Source organism: Fusarium falciforme, chromosome 6 (genome assembly GCF_026873545.1).
Source record: "Fusarium falciforme chromosome 6, complete sequence".
Lineage (NCBI taxonomy): Eukaryota > Fungi > Ascomycota > Sordariomycetes > Hypocreales > Nectriaceae > Fusarium > Fusarium falciforme.
The window spans coordinates 123,519-135,847 of record NC_070549.1 but is presented as its reverse complement, the minus strand read 5'-3'; the positions used below and the strand labels follow the sequence as shown (position 1 = coordinate 135,847).

General features: G+C 52.0%; 6 protein-coding genes across 6 annotated transcripts; 3 read left to right on the top strand and 3 right to left on the bottom strand.

The window, feature by feature from the left end:
* Window positions 1-2,012: 2,012 nt before the first annotated feature.
* Window positions 2,013-3,071, bottom strand: NCS54_00758800 (Hypothetical protein; the record flags this gene model as incomplete). Its single annotated transcript, XM_053153006.1, has 5 exons — window positions 2,922-3,071; window positions 2,640-2,864; window positions 2,505-2,562; window positions 2,285-2,452; window positions 2,013-2,227 (listed from the first exon to the last, which is right to left on the bottom strand). The coding sequence occupies exons 1-5, from the start codon at window positions 3,015-3,017 to the stop codon at window positions 2,013-2,015; spliced, it is 762 nt and encodes a 253-aa protein (XP_053008981.1). The 5' UTR covers window positions 3,018-3,071.
* Window positions 3,072-3,827: 756 nt separating this feature from the next.
* Window positions 3,828-5,389, top strand: NCS54_00758700 (Hypothetical protein; the record flags this gene model as incomplete). The annotated part of the gene is made up of 3 exons (XM_053153005.1): window positions 3,828-4,421; window positions 4,481-4,602; window positions 4,660-5,389. 3 exons carry the CDS (start codon window positions 3,828-3,830, stop codon window positions 5,387-5,389), a joined length of 1,446 nt encoding a protein of 481 aa, XP_053008980.1.
* A 1,047-nt stretch (window positions 5,390-6,436) lies between these two features.
* Window positions 6,437-8,264, bottom strand: NCS54_00758600 (Hypothetical protein; the record flags this gene model as incomplete). Its single annotated transcript, XM_053153004.1, has 3 exons — window positions 6,437-7,921; window positions 7,977-8,084; window positions 8,139-8,264. The coding sequence occupies 3 exons, from the start codon at window positions 8,262-8,264 to the stop codon at window positions 6,437-6,439; spliced, it is 1,719 nt and encodes a 572-aa protein (XP_053008979.1).
* Window positions 8,265-8,814: 550 nt separating this feature from the next.
* On the top strand, window positions 8,815-10,291 carry NCS54_00758500 (Hypothetical protein; the record flags this gene model as incomplete). The annotated part of the gene is made up of 2 exons (XM_053153003.1): window positions 8,815-9,368; window positions 9,472-10,291. 2 exons carry the CDS (start codon window positions 8,815-8,817, stop codon window positions 10,289-10,291), a joined length of 1,374 nt encoding a protein of 457 aa, XP_053008978.1.
* Window positions 10,292-10,646: 355 nt separating this feature from the next.
* On the bottom strand, window positions 10,647-11,290 carry NCS54_00758400 (Hypothetical protein; the record flags this gene model as incomplete). Its single annotated transcript, XM_053153002.1, has 3 exons — window positions 10,647-10,793; window positions 10,842-11,029; window positions 11,083-11,290. 3 exons carry the CDS (start codon window positions 11,288-11,290, stop codon window positions 10,647-10,649), a joined length of 543 nt encoding a protein of 180 aa, XP_053008977.1.
* A 352-nt stretch (window positions 11,291-11,642) lies between these two features.
* On the top strand, window positions 11,643-12,246 carry NCS54_00758300 (YCII domain-containing protein; the record flags this gene model as incomplete). The annotated part of the gene is made up of 4 exons (XM_053153001.1): window positions 11,643-11,803; window positions 11,862-11,917; window positions 11,974-12,137; window positions 12,211-12,246. 4 exons carry the CDS (start codon window positions 11,643-11,645, stop codon window positions 12,244-12,246), a joined length of 417 nt encoding a protein of 138 aa, XP_053008976.1.
* Between the last annotated feature and the right edge of the window lie 83 nt (window positions 12,247-12,329).

Here is a 12,329-nt window from a genome sequence, read left to right as displayed (position 1 = left end):
CCCTGTTCCATCCCCTCGGTTGGAAGGAGAGCAACCAATGGAATGACAAGCTAGTACACCACATCAGGGTCACTCTTTGTTGCAACCAGACATCGATTACCCTCCTATTGTACCACGTGACTCAATGTGTGGTTGCACGCGGCTGTCGCATCAGGCCAGGACATCTGCGCAGATAGTGAAGGATTGGGTTGGCGGTGTTCCGCGCCGGCTTCTCATTGGGCTCAGGCAGGTTGCCTACTGACTTGCCGTAGCGCAGGGGGGAACAAAGCGCGGGATGTGCACAAGGAAGCTGGTGAAGACCTATGGGGCTTTTCGAAGCGCCATAGTGCACAGGTAGACCCTACTTTGCTTGAAGTCTCGGATCACCTGTCTATGATTGGCTATAAAATCGAGGAGAATTCGGTCACTCAGAGCCTTCTACTTGGCTGTGCCCTGATTGCATGTAGGGCAGTTCAGTTCAGAACCACCATATCAACATGACTCAAAATACCATAGAACAGCACAGTCCACGCCCGGACACCCCCCAGCCAAAGGAAGCTGGGAATCTTGAGGCTCTTCATCTATCCCACAAAATGACTACGCTTCAGTCCTGTTGGTGCTCAGATTGGGAGCATAGTACAGACATAATACGAGATGGCGATCGCCCGTGCATATGCTTGTATCAGGAAGTTACAGGAATAAAACAAGGTTTGTGCGAAGGTGAGCGACAAGTGTTTTGCTGTCACCTGACGGCCTGAGGCAACTACAGGGTCCACAACAGTGGTGATGTTCAACACTGCTCTCTGGTTGCTAGACTAGTAATGAAAATAGTATTGCCTTGCTCCTGGGAACAAGGCGGCGTCGATTGAGAAAACAACATTGACCTGTTACCAGGGACAGGGCGACATGAATTAAGAAAACAGTACCTATGGCCTTCAGTCACTTAGATCTCTTTGGAAGCCCTTGTCGCTAGCAGTCCCGAAGCTGCTTTGAGATCGTTTCACGCCGGATGTTATATCGGACAGCTCACAGTAGAGATGCTGACCCGGTTCTTCAGACCGTGAGGAGATTTCGACCGGACGGCCTGAGCTGGCTGGCCTGGTTCGTCCTGTACAACGATCCCGGTCTTGACTCATCGTTTGCCTCCTTCACCCGGTGATGAAAAGCAAGACAAGGACAATTGTATCGACCCTGTTGCATACATGCTAGAGGACCTAGGCAGGCAATCCAAGTTTTCGCTCGTGGAAGGGTCAGCATCGATGGTATTCATGTACAGCCCAAAAATTACATCAGTACGATCGGGGTTATGCTCTCCTTCACTTTCTTTTGTATGGGTCAAGGCTCCCGACGGGCTCAGGAAGGATGTCAACGTCAGCACAAGCTACGATATGTGTCAACCATTTCTTCAAACCGCTATGTTTGACGTCACGGTCGACCGCAACGGTTACGTCGTTAGATACTATCCCGTCAGCGATTTTCAGACCACTCTAGTCGATCAAGTCTCAACAAACCGCACTAACAGCCTCATAGCAATGGTTAACTGGGGAATAAGCGAAGCAACATCGTGGGAGAATACATCAGTCACCCCACATTAGATTTCACACTTCATCTACTTGGACACCGACTCTAGGGACTTCCTCGACCCTAAGTATCCCGCACCGTTATAGATGACTCAAAGTTTTGAAATTATAGGGGGATGGATGCTAAATGAACCACGATAACATTCATGAGGCTGTCCAATCTTGGGGCCCCCGGATGATGAAGAGGTTTGAAAGTCACGATCTTTGCATGTCTAAAATTGTTTTTCGTGTTCATGCTTTAGAAAAGCAAATTGATGACCCTAGAGCCCGCAATGCGGACACTAATAAGTACATTGAATGGCCGGTCTTCACAAATGCGTACATCGTCCACCATTGATGTTAGCAATAGCCGCCTTTTGACACACACCAGACGAGGAGCAGAATCACCCACGGGTTTCCTATTTTTCTAACTCGGAACCTTAGTCTACCTTAGAGCATTCCTTCCAAATCAAGTCAGGCCTCGGCATCCCTCTTCATAGTTTCCGCAATCCACTTGACAGTGGGCTCAGAGAGCTTGTTCATCTCCTCATCAGTCATCTTGTTGGTAGCGAGGTACTTGTTGGGCCCAGGGATGTTAGCACCCTTCTGGAAGCCTGGACGCTCAAGTAGCCCCCAGAACCACTTGGAGACATTCGGAAACTCCTCAATGGAGCGCAATCCAGAGTACCCTGGATACAGTCAGAAACAGATTCAATTACAGTCCCTGTGGGTGTGAATATACTTACGAATTGCAGAAACCCACGGCCAAATGGCAATATCTGCGATTGTAAGACGGTTGCCGACCACAAAGCCAGTCTGGCTCTTCTTCAGATGGCCATCCAGAACTCGAAGCAAGCGGCGGCTTTCATTGACAAAACGGTCGATTGAGTATGGGTGGGTGCCTTGTGCAGAGCCTGAATGAAACATTAGGTGGGGTTCGCGGCCTTCAGCATGAATTCTACGTACGAGTGAAGAAGTTGGACTGGCCGAGCATAGGCCCAAGGCCACCCATCTGCCACATCAACTAGGGCAGAGTTAGCAAGTGATTCGCCGTGATCCGCGCCGGAGGCCATAGGCTCAATTGAATATGTAATCCCTTACCCAACTAATGGTCTCCCAGTGCTCCTTAGTTCCGTAGGGGTAGGACATCGAGTGGTTCGTGTCGTACTTCGCCACTAGGTATTCAAGTATGGCTCCCGACTCGAAGATCTTGAGGTCCAAGCCGTCATCCGCCTTGTCTGTAATGGCTGGGATACGTCCATTGGGGTTGATCTCAGTAAACCACGGCTCCTTCTGCTCGTTATTGAACATATCAATCTTCACCAGCTGTATCGTGTGTCAGGTCCATCGCTCGGCCGGCAATAATAAGGGCGACGGCAGTACCTTGTACTCGAGCCCGAGCTCTTCCAGGGCAATGTGAACTTTCAGCCCATTAGGCGTGCCCTCGCTGTACGCAGTGATGTTGGTATTGGTGGGCATTTTGTTAAATATTAACTCGGTATGTCGAGATCTGGTTGGCGAGAATGTTGTCGTAGGACGAAGTAAGAATTAGCTGGTGGCAGGACCATGAATATATATATACCAGAAGTATCATATTTCCATCTCAATTATATTCCGATACGGAGAACTGATCCGAAACTTCCATGATTGTTATCTTGTTATGTCGGATGGACGGCACACCCAAGTTGAGAATTATTAACGAAAGGGCCAGACACCTTTGGCAGCTGATCCAAGAGCGAGACCAATCCCAAGCTGAATATCTGGGTAACTTTCTCATCTCGTCTGTATAAACAATCACTGAGCTCTGGTTGCTGCAAATTGTCGAGGACCTGCTACCGGATTAAGAAAAGCGTGTTGCGCAAGCTCAGGAGAGGCCCAACATCAGAGCTTGATGTGGGGTGATAGTCTCGGTATTACGACGAAGCAATTAATCAGCGAGTCGGACTTCTGAATCATTTGAGCCGTTACCTGCGAGTTCATTGGCTAGACCAGCAAACCTCCACCCACAGCGGCGTTGATTAATAAACCGATCTCTACTCACTGCAAGATGCCGGGGACCAGATACTCAATCAGGGAAAGCTCCACCGCTGTCAGCTGGTGCGACGCTTTCTCAGAGTGGTAGATCACCTGATATGGTGTAGGACTCAGTTTACCTAGGCAACCACAACGTCAAGAGCAATATGATGGATCTCTGTCTTTCTCTTTGGCATTCGCTTCCCAAAGCCTCCCTCCCCCCTCCGCTTCGTCCGCCTCGCATTTCCGAGAGTCCGGCCTCTCTATCTAACGACCATGGATCCCTCCAAGAAGAAACGTCTCCTTTTTGTGCATTCCACCGGACCGACACATGTTCACGGCCGTGATAAGACCAGCAGGGCCAAGATCCGTCGTCATGTCATGGAAGACATTGGAAAATCACGACGCAAGCCCCAGCGAAATCCGCAGTTCATGATCGAAATGCAGCCTTCTGAATTTACGAATAATATGGGCCTGGACTCTCTCAGGCTGCCCTTCTGGAGCCAGGATCCGCTCAGCGTGCTCGACCAACAGTGGGGAATGGACGCGTTCTCGGCCTACGGAATCACTTTGTTGGGTTCTGAAGGCAAAAGGTTTTTCGGCAATGCAGATGCATTGACTCCTGAGGGATTCTCCTTCCCTTTTGCCTTTACCTCGTCCGCATTCCTCCGACATTTCAAGACCATCTTTTCCGACCAGTCTATACTCAAAGCAATCTATCACCAATCATCTGCGAGGATCAAAGTCGTGGCATTAGAACGCGCCTTGGAGACGATCACATGCATCGAAACGACCATGGCCAATCCCAGCTTTGATCCAGCGATGGGGGACCGCGTCGTCTATGCCATACTGTCCATCATCTGCTATAATGTAAGTGGAACGCAGGTCATATGCTGCCGATTTAGGTATGCTAATGATCGTGCCGCCAGCTCTTGGATATGGACTTGGATCAAGCACGCGTTCATTTAGAGGGCCTCAGCTTGCTGATTGCTGCTCGAGGCGGCATGCAATCTCTAAAGGGCAATAATGAGCTGAGATTGATGATACTATGGTACGGCTAACCGAAAAATGTCTTGGCCCTCGACTGTTGCTAATTGCCACGCCCTAGGGTCGACGTCATGACGTGCTTGCTGTTCGATACCAGACCACGCTATCCGCTGCCCCAGGATCTCATCCCTGCAATGTCACAGGCTGACCCATCAAACGGTCTCCCGATATCACTCTTGAGAATCATGGCGGCGGTTGCTGACACGAGAGACTCGCAGCTGACTCACATTCCAGCTTGCGTGACCGGATTAAACGCAGTAGCTACCATGATCGAATCACAGCTGACTATGAGAGGGGATGCCCTATGGAAAGATGAAATCTTTCTGGGGCTACGAATCAATCCCCTCGCACATCTTTTGTTCGACCACCCAATACGATCTACTAGGTTCTCATCGCCCTTGGATCAGACCCTGGCGTCAATACGGCTAGGTGTCATTGTTTGGATCATCTGTGTGAAACGCATGTGTCGATCATGGCCCGGCTCTCCCATGGCGTATGTGCCTGAGTTGCTAGACTCTCTCAGCACACAGTCCAGCACCGCCTCGAATACGTCGGATGATATTCTGTCGGTGAACCTGTGGCTTAGTGTTATTTGCGGGGTGGCATCTTGTCGCGGATCGCGCGAACGGAAAGCGGCTGTCAGTTTGATCGTATATAATATGCAACAACTAAACAACAAGGAATGGAGCGATAGCATGATGGGTGTGCGGAAAATGCCGTGGATCAGCTCTTTCGAGGCACCCCTAGCTGAAGTGAAGGGCGACGTTCAATGTCTCCACGTCCTACAATAACTTGCTGGAGTTGATAGCTTCTTTGGGATATAAAATTAGTTCCTCCAAACACCGCCAAACACTTTTAGTGCCTCAGACAGGTGTTTTTGGAAAAGGAAGAAAGACAGTATCTGGCTTGTGTATTTGATTGGTAATCGAGTCAAATGCTCCCCTGGCTGGAACTTGGCCCCAATTGTCATGCCATGAGAAAGCTAGATGACTGATAGCCTACTTTGGTCTGGGAATGGTCCTAATTCCTCACTGATAGAAATGGCGCCGACCCTGTCCACTGTGGACCCTCATCAACGAGACAACCCGCCGGATGCGACTCCCGAGCCCTCCATCACCGGGGTTGGCACCTGTGGGGAGTATGGGGAATACAAGGGGGCGCATCTTGAAGTCCGGGGCAAGGCTCTGCATCTGTCGATGACGGAAGAGCAAGCCGGGAGGGAGCTGTACGTCTGTCCTTGTTCTGAGCTGGAGGATCATTGAATCCGGGATCTGGTGAAGTACTAGAGGTGCATGGAGAATTGGATGAGGCCCTTGGTGTTTCCATCCGGCGATTTGGTCAACTTGCTTTGAGTTGGAAGGCCGTACCGTCTATGACGTGAGACCATAAATGATGAATCTGGGGCCCTGGTGAAGGGACGCCCGAGCTCAGACCACTCACCGGCATCAATGACTGGCAAGGAGCTTACACTTTGCACATTACTACGGCGATTCTAACTCAGATCTTTCAGGCGCCTCCTTTCACTTTGTTCTGTTGGTCGAATTTTGAAAGCGTGTGCGTTGATTGAAGCAAACCTCATAACTCCGAGATCTCCCAACACTCTCTGTGATTTCTTGAACACAGTCCCCCAACTCAGATGTCAATAGTTTACAAGTCTCCCTTTAAGAGAATTTCAGTTGACGGCAGGTCGATCCTATCAATGAACTATTAAACTAGCTATGTAAAGGTGGCTTCAGAATGCCGGGATGAACGACACCAAATACATGACAGATTCAATCTGTGCTGTCAATTTTGAACATCTACCCGTATTTATTCTCAATGTAAGCTATTTACAGGCCTCAAACCTCGTTGGACGGGTACTGGATAGTATCCAGGGGGTTGTACTCCTCCTTGATCGATCTTACACTAGTGAATCGCTGCAGATGAGCCATCGTCCCCGTCTTGTCGTTGGTGCCTGAATCCCGGCTCCCACCAAAGGGCTGCTGCGCAACAACCGATCCCGTGCACTTGGTGTTGAGATACAGCATGCCCGCAGCGTGCTTGAGTTTCGTCTGCGCCTGCCGGGAGGCATAGGGGTCAAGGGCAAAGATGCTACCAGTCAGGCCGTACCGCGACGTAGAATCGACCAGCTCGAGCGTCTTCTCCCACTCAGCATCAGGGTAGACATAAACGCCCAGGATAGGGCCGAATAGTTCCCGAGACATGATGTCATGTCGCGGGTTGGTCGTCTTATAGACAGTTGGGTGAACAAAGTAGCCGTGCTCCTTGGAGGCCTTGCCTCCCGCAATGAGCTCAAGCTCAGGATCCATCTTGGCGTCTTCAATGACCTTGTTCAGCTTATCAAAGGACCGCTCGTGGATGACCGGGGTGATGAAGTTGTCAAACTCCTCCACGTCGCCGACCTTTAGCTTGGGAAGCTCCTCCTGGAGGTGCTTCTTGAATTCTGGCCAGACCGACTCGGCCACGTAGACCCGAGAGCAGGCCGAGCACTTCTGGCCCTGATACTCGAAAGCACCGCGGATCGTGTGGAAAGCCGCGCTCTTGACATCGGCCGAAGGGTGAACGACGCCCCAGTTCTTGCCGCCTGTCTCGCCGATTACTCGCGGGTACGAGTTGTAGATGCCCTTGCCGATACCGTCCCCAATCTTCTTCTGGATGCCTTTGAAAACCTGGGTGGAGCCGATGAAGCTGATGGCTGCGAATTCCGGCCTCTTCAGGACCGTGTTGGTGACCTCTTCAGCATCTCCAGGGAGGAACTGGACGACATCCTTGGGGAGACCAGCCTCGAGGAGGATCTGGTGGATCAAATACGCCGAGTGAAGAGCAAAATCCGAAGGTTTCCAAAGAACAACGTTTCCGAGAAGGGCAGCTGGGCCGACTAAGGTAGCACCAAGCGCGGTAAAATTGAAGGGGGCAATGGAATACACAAAGCCTTCGAGCGGACGGTACTCCATCTTGTTCCAGTTTCCGTCGGGATGCTCCGTCGGCTGCTGGGAGTAGAGCCTCCACGCTTCCTGGACGTAGTAACGGAAGAAGTCGACGGTCTCGCTCGGCGCCTCGATCTCCGCTTGCCAAATATTCTTTCCTTGGCCGAGCATAGTCGACGCAACAATGTCAGATCGATATTTGCCAGCGATCAGCTCAGAGGCCCTGAGGAAGATTGCAGCACGGTCTTCGAATGCGAGCGCCTCCCAGGCGGGCTTGGCCTTTAACGCGGCGTCAATAGCTGCGTTGACCTGGTCGGGAGTCGCGCAGGCATATTTCGCCACAGACTCGCTGTGTTTGGAAGGATTCTCCTGCTGTCGGAACTCCTTGGTAGGCAGCTAGTCTCTGAATTAGTACACTTGTACGAAAATTGTCCAAGTCGGACGAACTTACCGCGGATCCATCGACTGTGATGGGAATCTGGACAGGCATCTGGCTCTTCAGGCGCTTCAGAGCCTCCTGGAGCGATGCTCTTTCAGGGGAGCCCTTGGCATAGTCGAGCTATGATGGGGTTAGATCACCTGGAAAATGCATGAGGTGCAGAGTGGCACTTACAAACTTCTCATTTTCGAACTTGGGCGGATGCAAGAGGGTCAAGTTCCTGCGTCCGGTGCGAGCAACCGTCCCCTTCTGGCTGATAGCCACACGGGCGCTCCGCGACACGTTCAGTGAGCGCATCATCTTGACTGATTGGATAGTAGAGGGCCAACTCCAGACTTCAAAGTCCACTTATTCCCAGATGTCAGGTGGCTAGAGATGTGAATGAGGGTCTTTAAGATATCACGTCTCAACGCGGGGAGGGGGTCCGCGCCGGAGCGGACTCCCGAGCCTACTTGAAAGCTGCCTATTCGGCTATTCCCCAAGTCGTCGCGTGACAACGTCAATCCCGGTGTTGCTTCCAGCTTGAGGGGTAGCGCAATTTGCCGCTTCTACCTGGTGGCTTCAGATCTCCCAGCCGGAGATTCTTTCCGGGACGGATTCCAGATACGAGCCATATATCCTGATTGTTGGATAGGATTCTCCAAGATCATGTGTGAATGTACATGCGGATGGAAATCCCGCTGCCCTCTTCGACCATGACTTGTATCAAGGCACGAGAGGATAAGCCGTGGTAGGCCGATGGTCGACTGTGTATGTAAGACTACCGGCTCTGCCGTCCCGATGCTGGAGGACTACCACCAACTACTTTCGTCTCGCGCTCGTTTCCCCAAATCCGTATACCCAGATTATCATGTCTCCTACAAGGTTCTCCAGTTGCAAGGCTCCACCGCTTTCGCGGTCCGCTCCCGAGCTGCAGAAGCGACTCGCAATTGGAGTTGCAGCAAAGGCGCAGGGCGCCATACAGCCCCGCAAAACTGCCCTCTCTCGATTGTCGAACAAGACGCTGCTACGGTCGCTGGTTCTGACGTCTCTCATGTCAAAGAACTGGCTCATGCGGCCCTCCCTTGCTGTGATCGATGCCATGACAAAGTCCAAGTCAGCCTTGTTGAACCCGGACCGTAACCCAGTCTTGAACCGGGTGCTCAGGTGGACCATCTACAACCACTTCTGTGCTGGCTCAACCAAGGCGCAGGTTGCCCGGTCCATGGCTGAACTGAGACGGCTGGGCTACCAGGGAGTCATACTGGGGTTTGCCAAGGAGGTTGTCCTTGACCCTGCTGAGGGAGCGGTTCACTCGGGCGATGCAAAGTATGGCCCGGCTTGCTACCGGATGATTCATGAGTGGAAAGAGGCAAACCTCGAGACAATACGCATGCTCTCTCCTAACGATTTTCTCTCCGTCAAGTAAGTCGATATTCAAAGAAACACCAACTTCGGTTTCCAGAACCAGCCGTCACCCTATCAATTTCTTGTTCCGAACCCCCTAGAGGCTAACTCTCTTCCCAAGACTTACAGGCGCTGGACCCGTCTGTCTCGACGCCATGCAGGCCCGACGACCCCTGCCCGCCGCCGTCTCAGACGCCCTTGACGACATCTGCATCGAGACGAAGAAGCGCGGAGCCCGCCTGTGGATCGACGCTGAGCAACAAATCCTCCAGATCGGCCTCGATGAGTGGGTCATCGAGTTGATGAAGAAGTACAATCGCAACGGAGAGGCTCTTGTTTACAACACCATCCAGGGGTACCTAAAGGGGTCTAGACAAAACGCTGAGCGGCATGTCGTTCAAGCTGCGCGGGAGGGCTGGACACTAGGCGTCAAGCTCGTTCGTGGCGCGTACATTGAGAATGAGGTCCGGTCCTTGATTCATGATACCAAGGAGGATACTGATCGGTCGTACAACGACATTGCCCACATGATGATTTCCCGAGAGCTTCCTCAGACCAAAGGTGCCGGCGACCTAGAGTTCCCGTCTGCGGCTCTCATGCTGGCCACCCACAATGCTGCCAGCGCAGAGAAGGCCATGGCAACCCACCGACAAAGGATCGCCGACGGGCTGCCTACGACCAAGTTGGAGTGTGGCCAAATCAACGGCATGGCTGATGAGCTGAGTTGTGCTCTGGTGGAGAGCTGCGAGCAGTGCGTTTCCGATCCTTCGACAAAGAGGGACTCGGCGCCGGGGGTGTTTAAATACGTGGCTTGGGGATCTGTCTCGGAATGCATGGGGTACCTTTATCGTCGGGCAGTTGAGAATCGGGGAGCTGTTGAGAGGACGCAGCACATGGTGGATGCACTGAAGAAGGAGCTCTGGCGACGTGTTTTTGGCTAGAAAAATGTTGACGCCAAAGGAATATATATAATTGGGCATACATGCCTTTCAGCTCTTGCCCATTGCGGATGTATTAGCGAAGCAATAATTTGAGAGGGGCTTTAACTGTCGTTCACAATTTTCTAGTTGTCCTATAAGCGTTCCACAAACCTCTTCCAAGGATGTCTCCCCAAGATGTTGTCTAACTTCATTAGACTCTTTCTGTATTCTTCATCTGCCAGAGACATGCCACAGCCTCTACCATGTTGATGACCAATCACGAATTCCTTCCGACTCCAGGGCAACTACCAGCAACTGATCAATCCAGCCGTGCAAAAAGATTTGTTGGTGTTTATTATATCTAATTACACCGCATCTACTGCAAGGCAATAATGTCCATCTCAATACTCGCCCCAGCCGGAAGCCTCTTGGCCTCGCAAGAGCTGCGAGCCGGCTTGTGGGGTAAATACTCGGCATACACGTCATTCATCTCCTTGAAGTCATCCATGTTTTGGAAGAAGACCTCGTTATCGATCAGTGTGGATATCAACCATGGATATACTCGACATACCGTAACCTTGACGACCTTGTCAAGGCTGGAGCCCCCGGCCTCGAGGACTGCTCGAGCGTTCTGGCACATCTTGTGTGTCTTCTCAGCGATGGTACCTTCGATCAACTTGCCCGTCGTCTCGGCCGGGATCTGCCCAGAGACGAAAACCAGGCCGTTGGCTTTGATAGCCTGAGAGTAGGGCCCGATTGCTGAAGATGCCGTGTTAGTCCTTACCCACGTCATGTGAGGGGTGGACACCTACGAGTGACGGCCTTGGGGGAGAAGACCGGCTCCATGGCGGCGCGGAAAGGCACCGAGCTGGAGAATGCACGACGAGTGCTTGCCTTGAAGCCTGGACGACGGCTTCGAACACTGATGCTGACGAGCAATCGAGAGGCGTGAGCTGGCTGCGGGGCAGAAAGGGACTGCCGGGCAGCCAAAACGCGGATCGAGGAGTGACAGAGAGACATTGTGTTGCGAATGCTTGCGGATGTTTGCTGAACCTGGGAGAGTGTGCCTTTAGTTCCTTGTCCTTGAGTTTATCAAGTCATGATGTCCGATATGTTGGAGCATATTGAGGCTAGAGCCCGGAATGCCGCTCCGGCAGGTACGTATTAGCCCGGGATCACATTCCGCAGTAAGCCACAGCCCTGATGTCTACAATTCCCGGCTCCGGCATCTCCTAGACTCGGAGACTTGAACGGACGTCACCGAAGGAGGAAAGTGCCCATAAAGATTCGAATTGTGCTTCCTCTTGGTCAATTGAAATAATCGTCACTCGAGTTTCCCAGTTAGTTTATCATTGTGTCTCTTCAGCTCATCATGTCTACCTCCGCTCTGCGCTCAATCCTCCGGCCCTCCTTCGCCAGCCGAGTCTCTGCCTACGGACGGCGCACGATGGCGACTGGTGCTGCCAAGAAGGAGTGGCTCGCCATTATGCCAGACAAGGCTAATGTCTTGGAAATTAGGAAGAAAGTGAAGCCGTAGGTCATTGCCTCCCGTTTCACGGGTTTCGCGCATTAACGCCAGAGTTGTTGATAGAATCCACTACGAAGGCATCAAGCCATTGATCGCGTCTGGAACACTGCCGGCCGGAGGTGAGGCTACACGACAGCGGGCCCAGGTCTTGTTAAATTAACCGCCTGTTGTTTAGGTGCTATTTTCGAGAAGCATCCTGTTAACGGAGAGCCCGCCCAGTTCAAGGGCAGTATCGTTGTCTACTCGGCTGAGACGGCCGAGGAGGTCCGCGAGATCATCAAGAACGACGTCTACGCCACTAGCGGCGTCTGGGACCTTGAAAAAGTCCAGATCCTTCCAGTGCGTCTACATTATCGCTCAGATCCTGCCCCAACGCGAGGGATGAACCTTCTGACTTTGTGTGTTACTTTAGTATGTTGCGGCTGTTCGTGAGCCACTTATCAAGTGAGTGATGCTGGGGTTTATGAGGAGGAATGAATGAATGGCTAGGCATGGGCTAAAGAGATATATCTTGGTTATTCTTTGATAAAA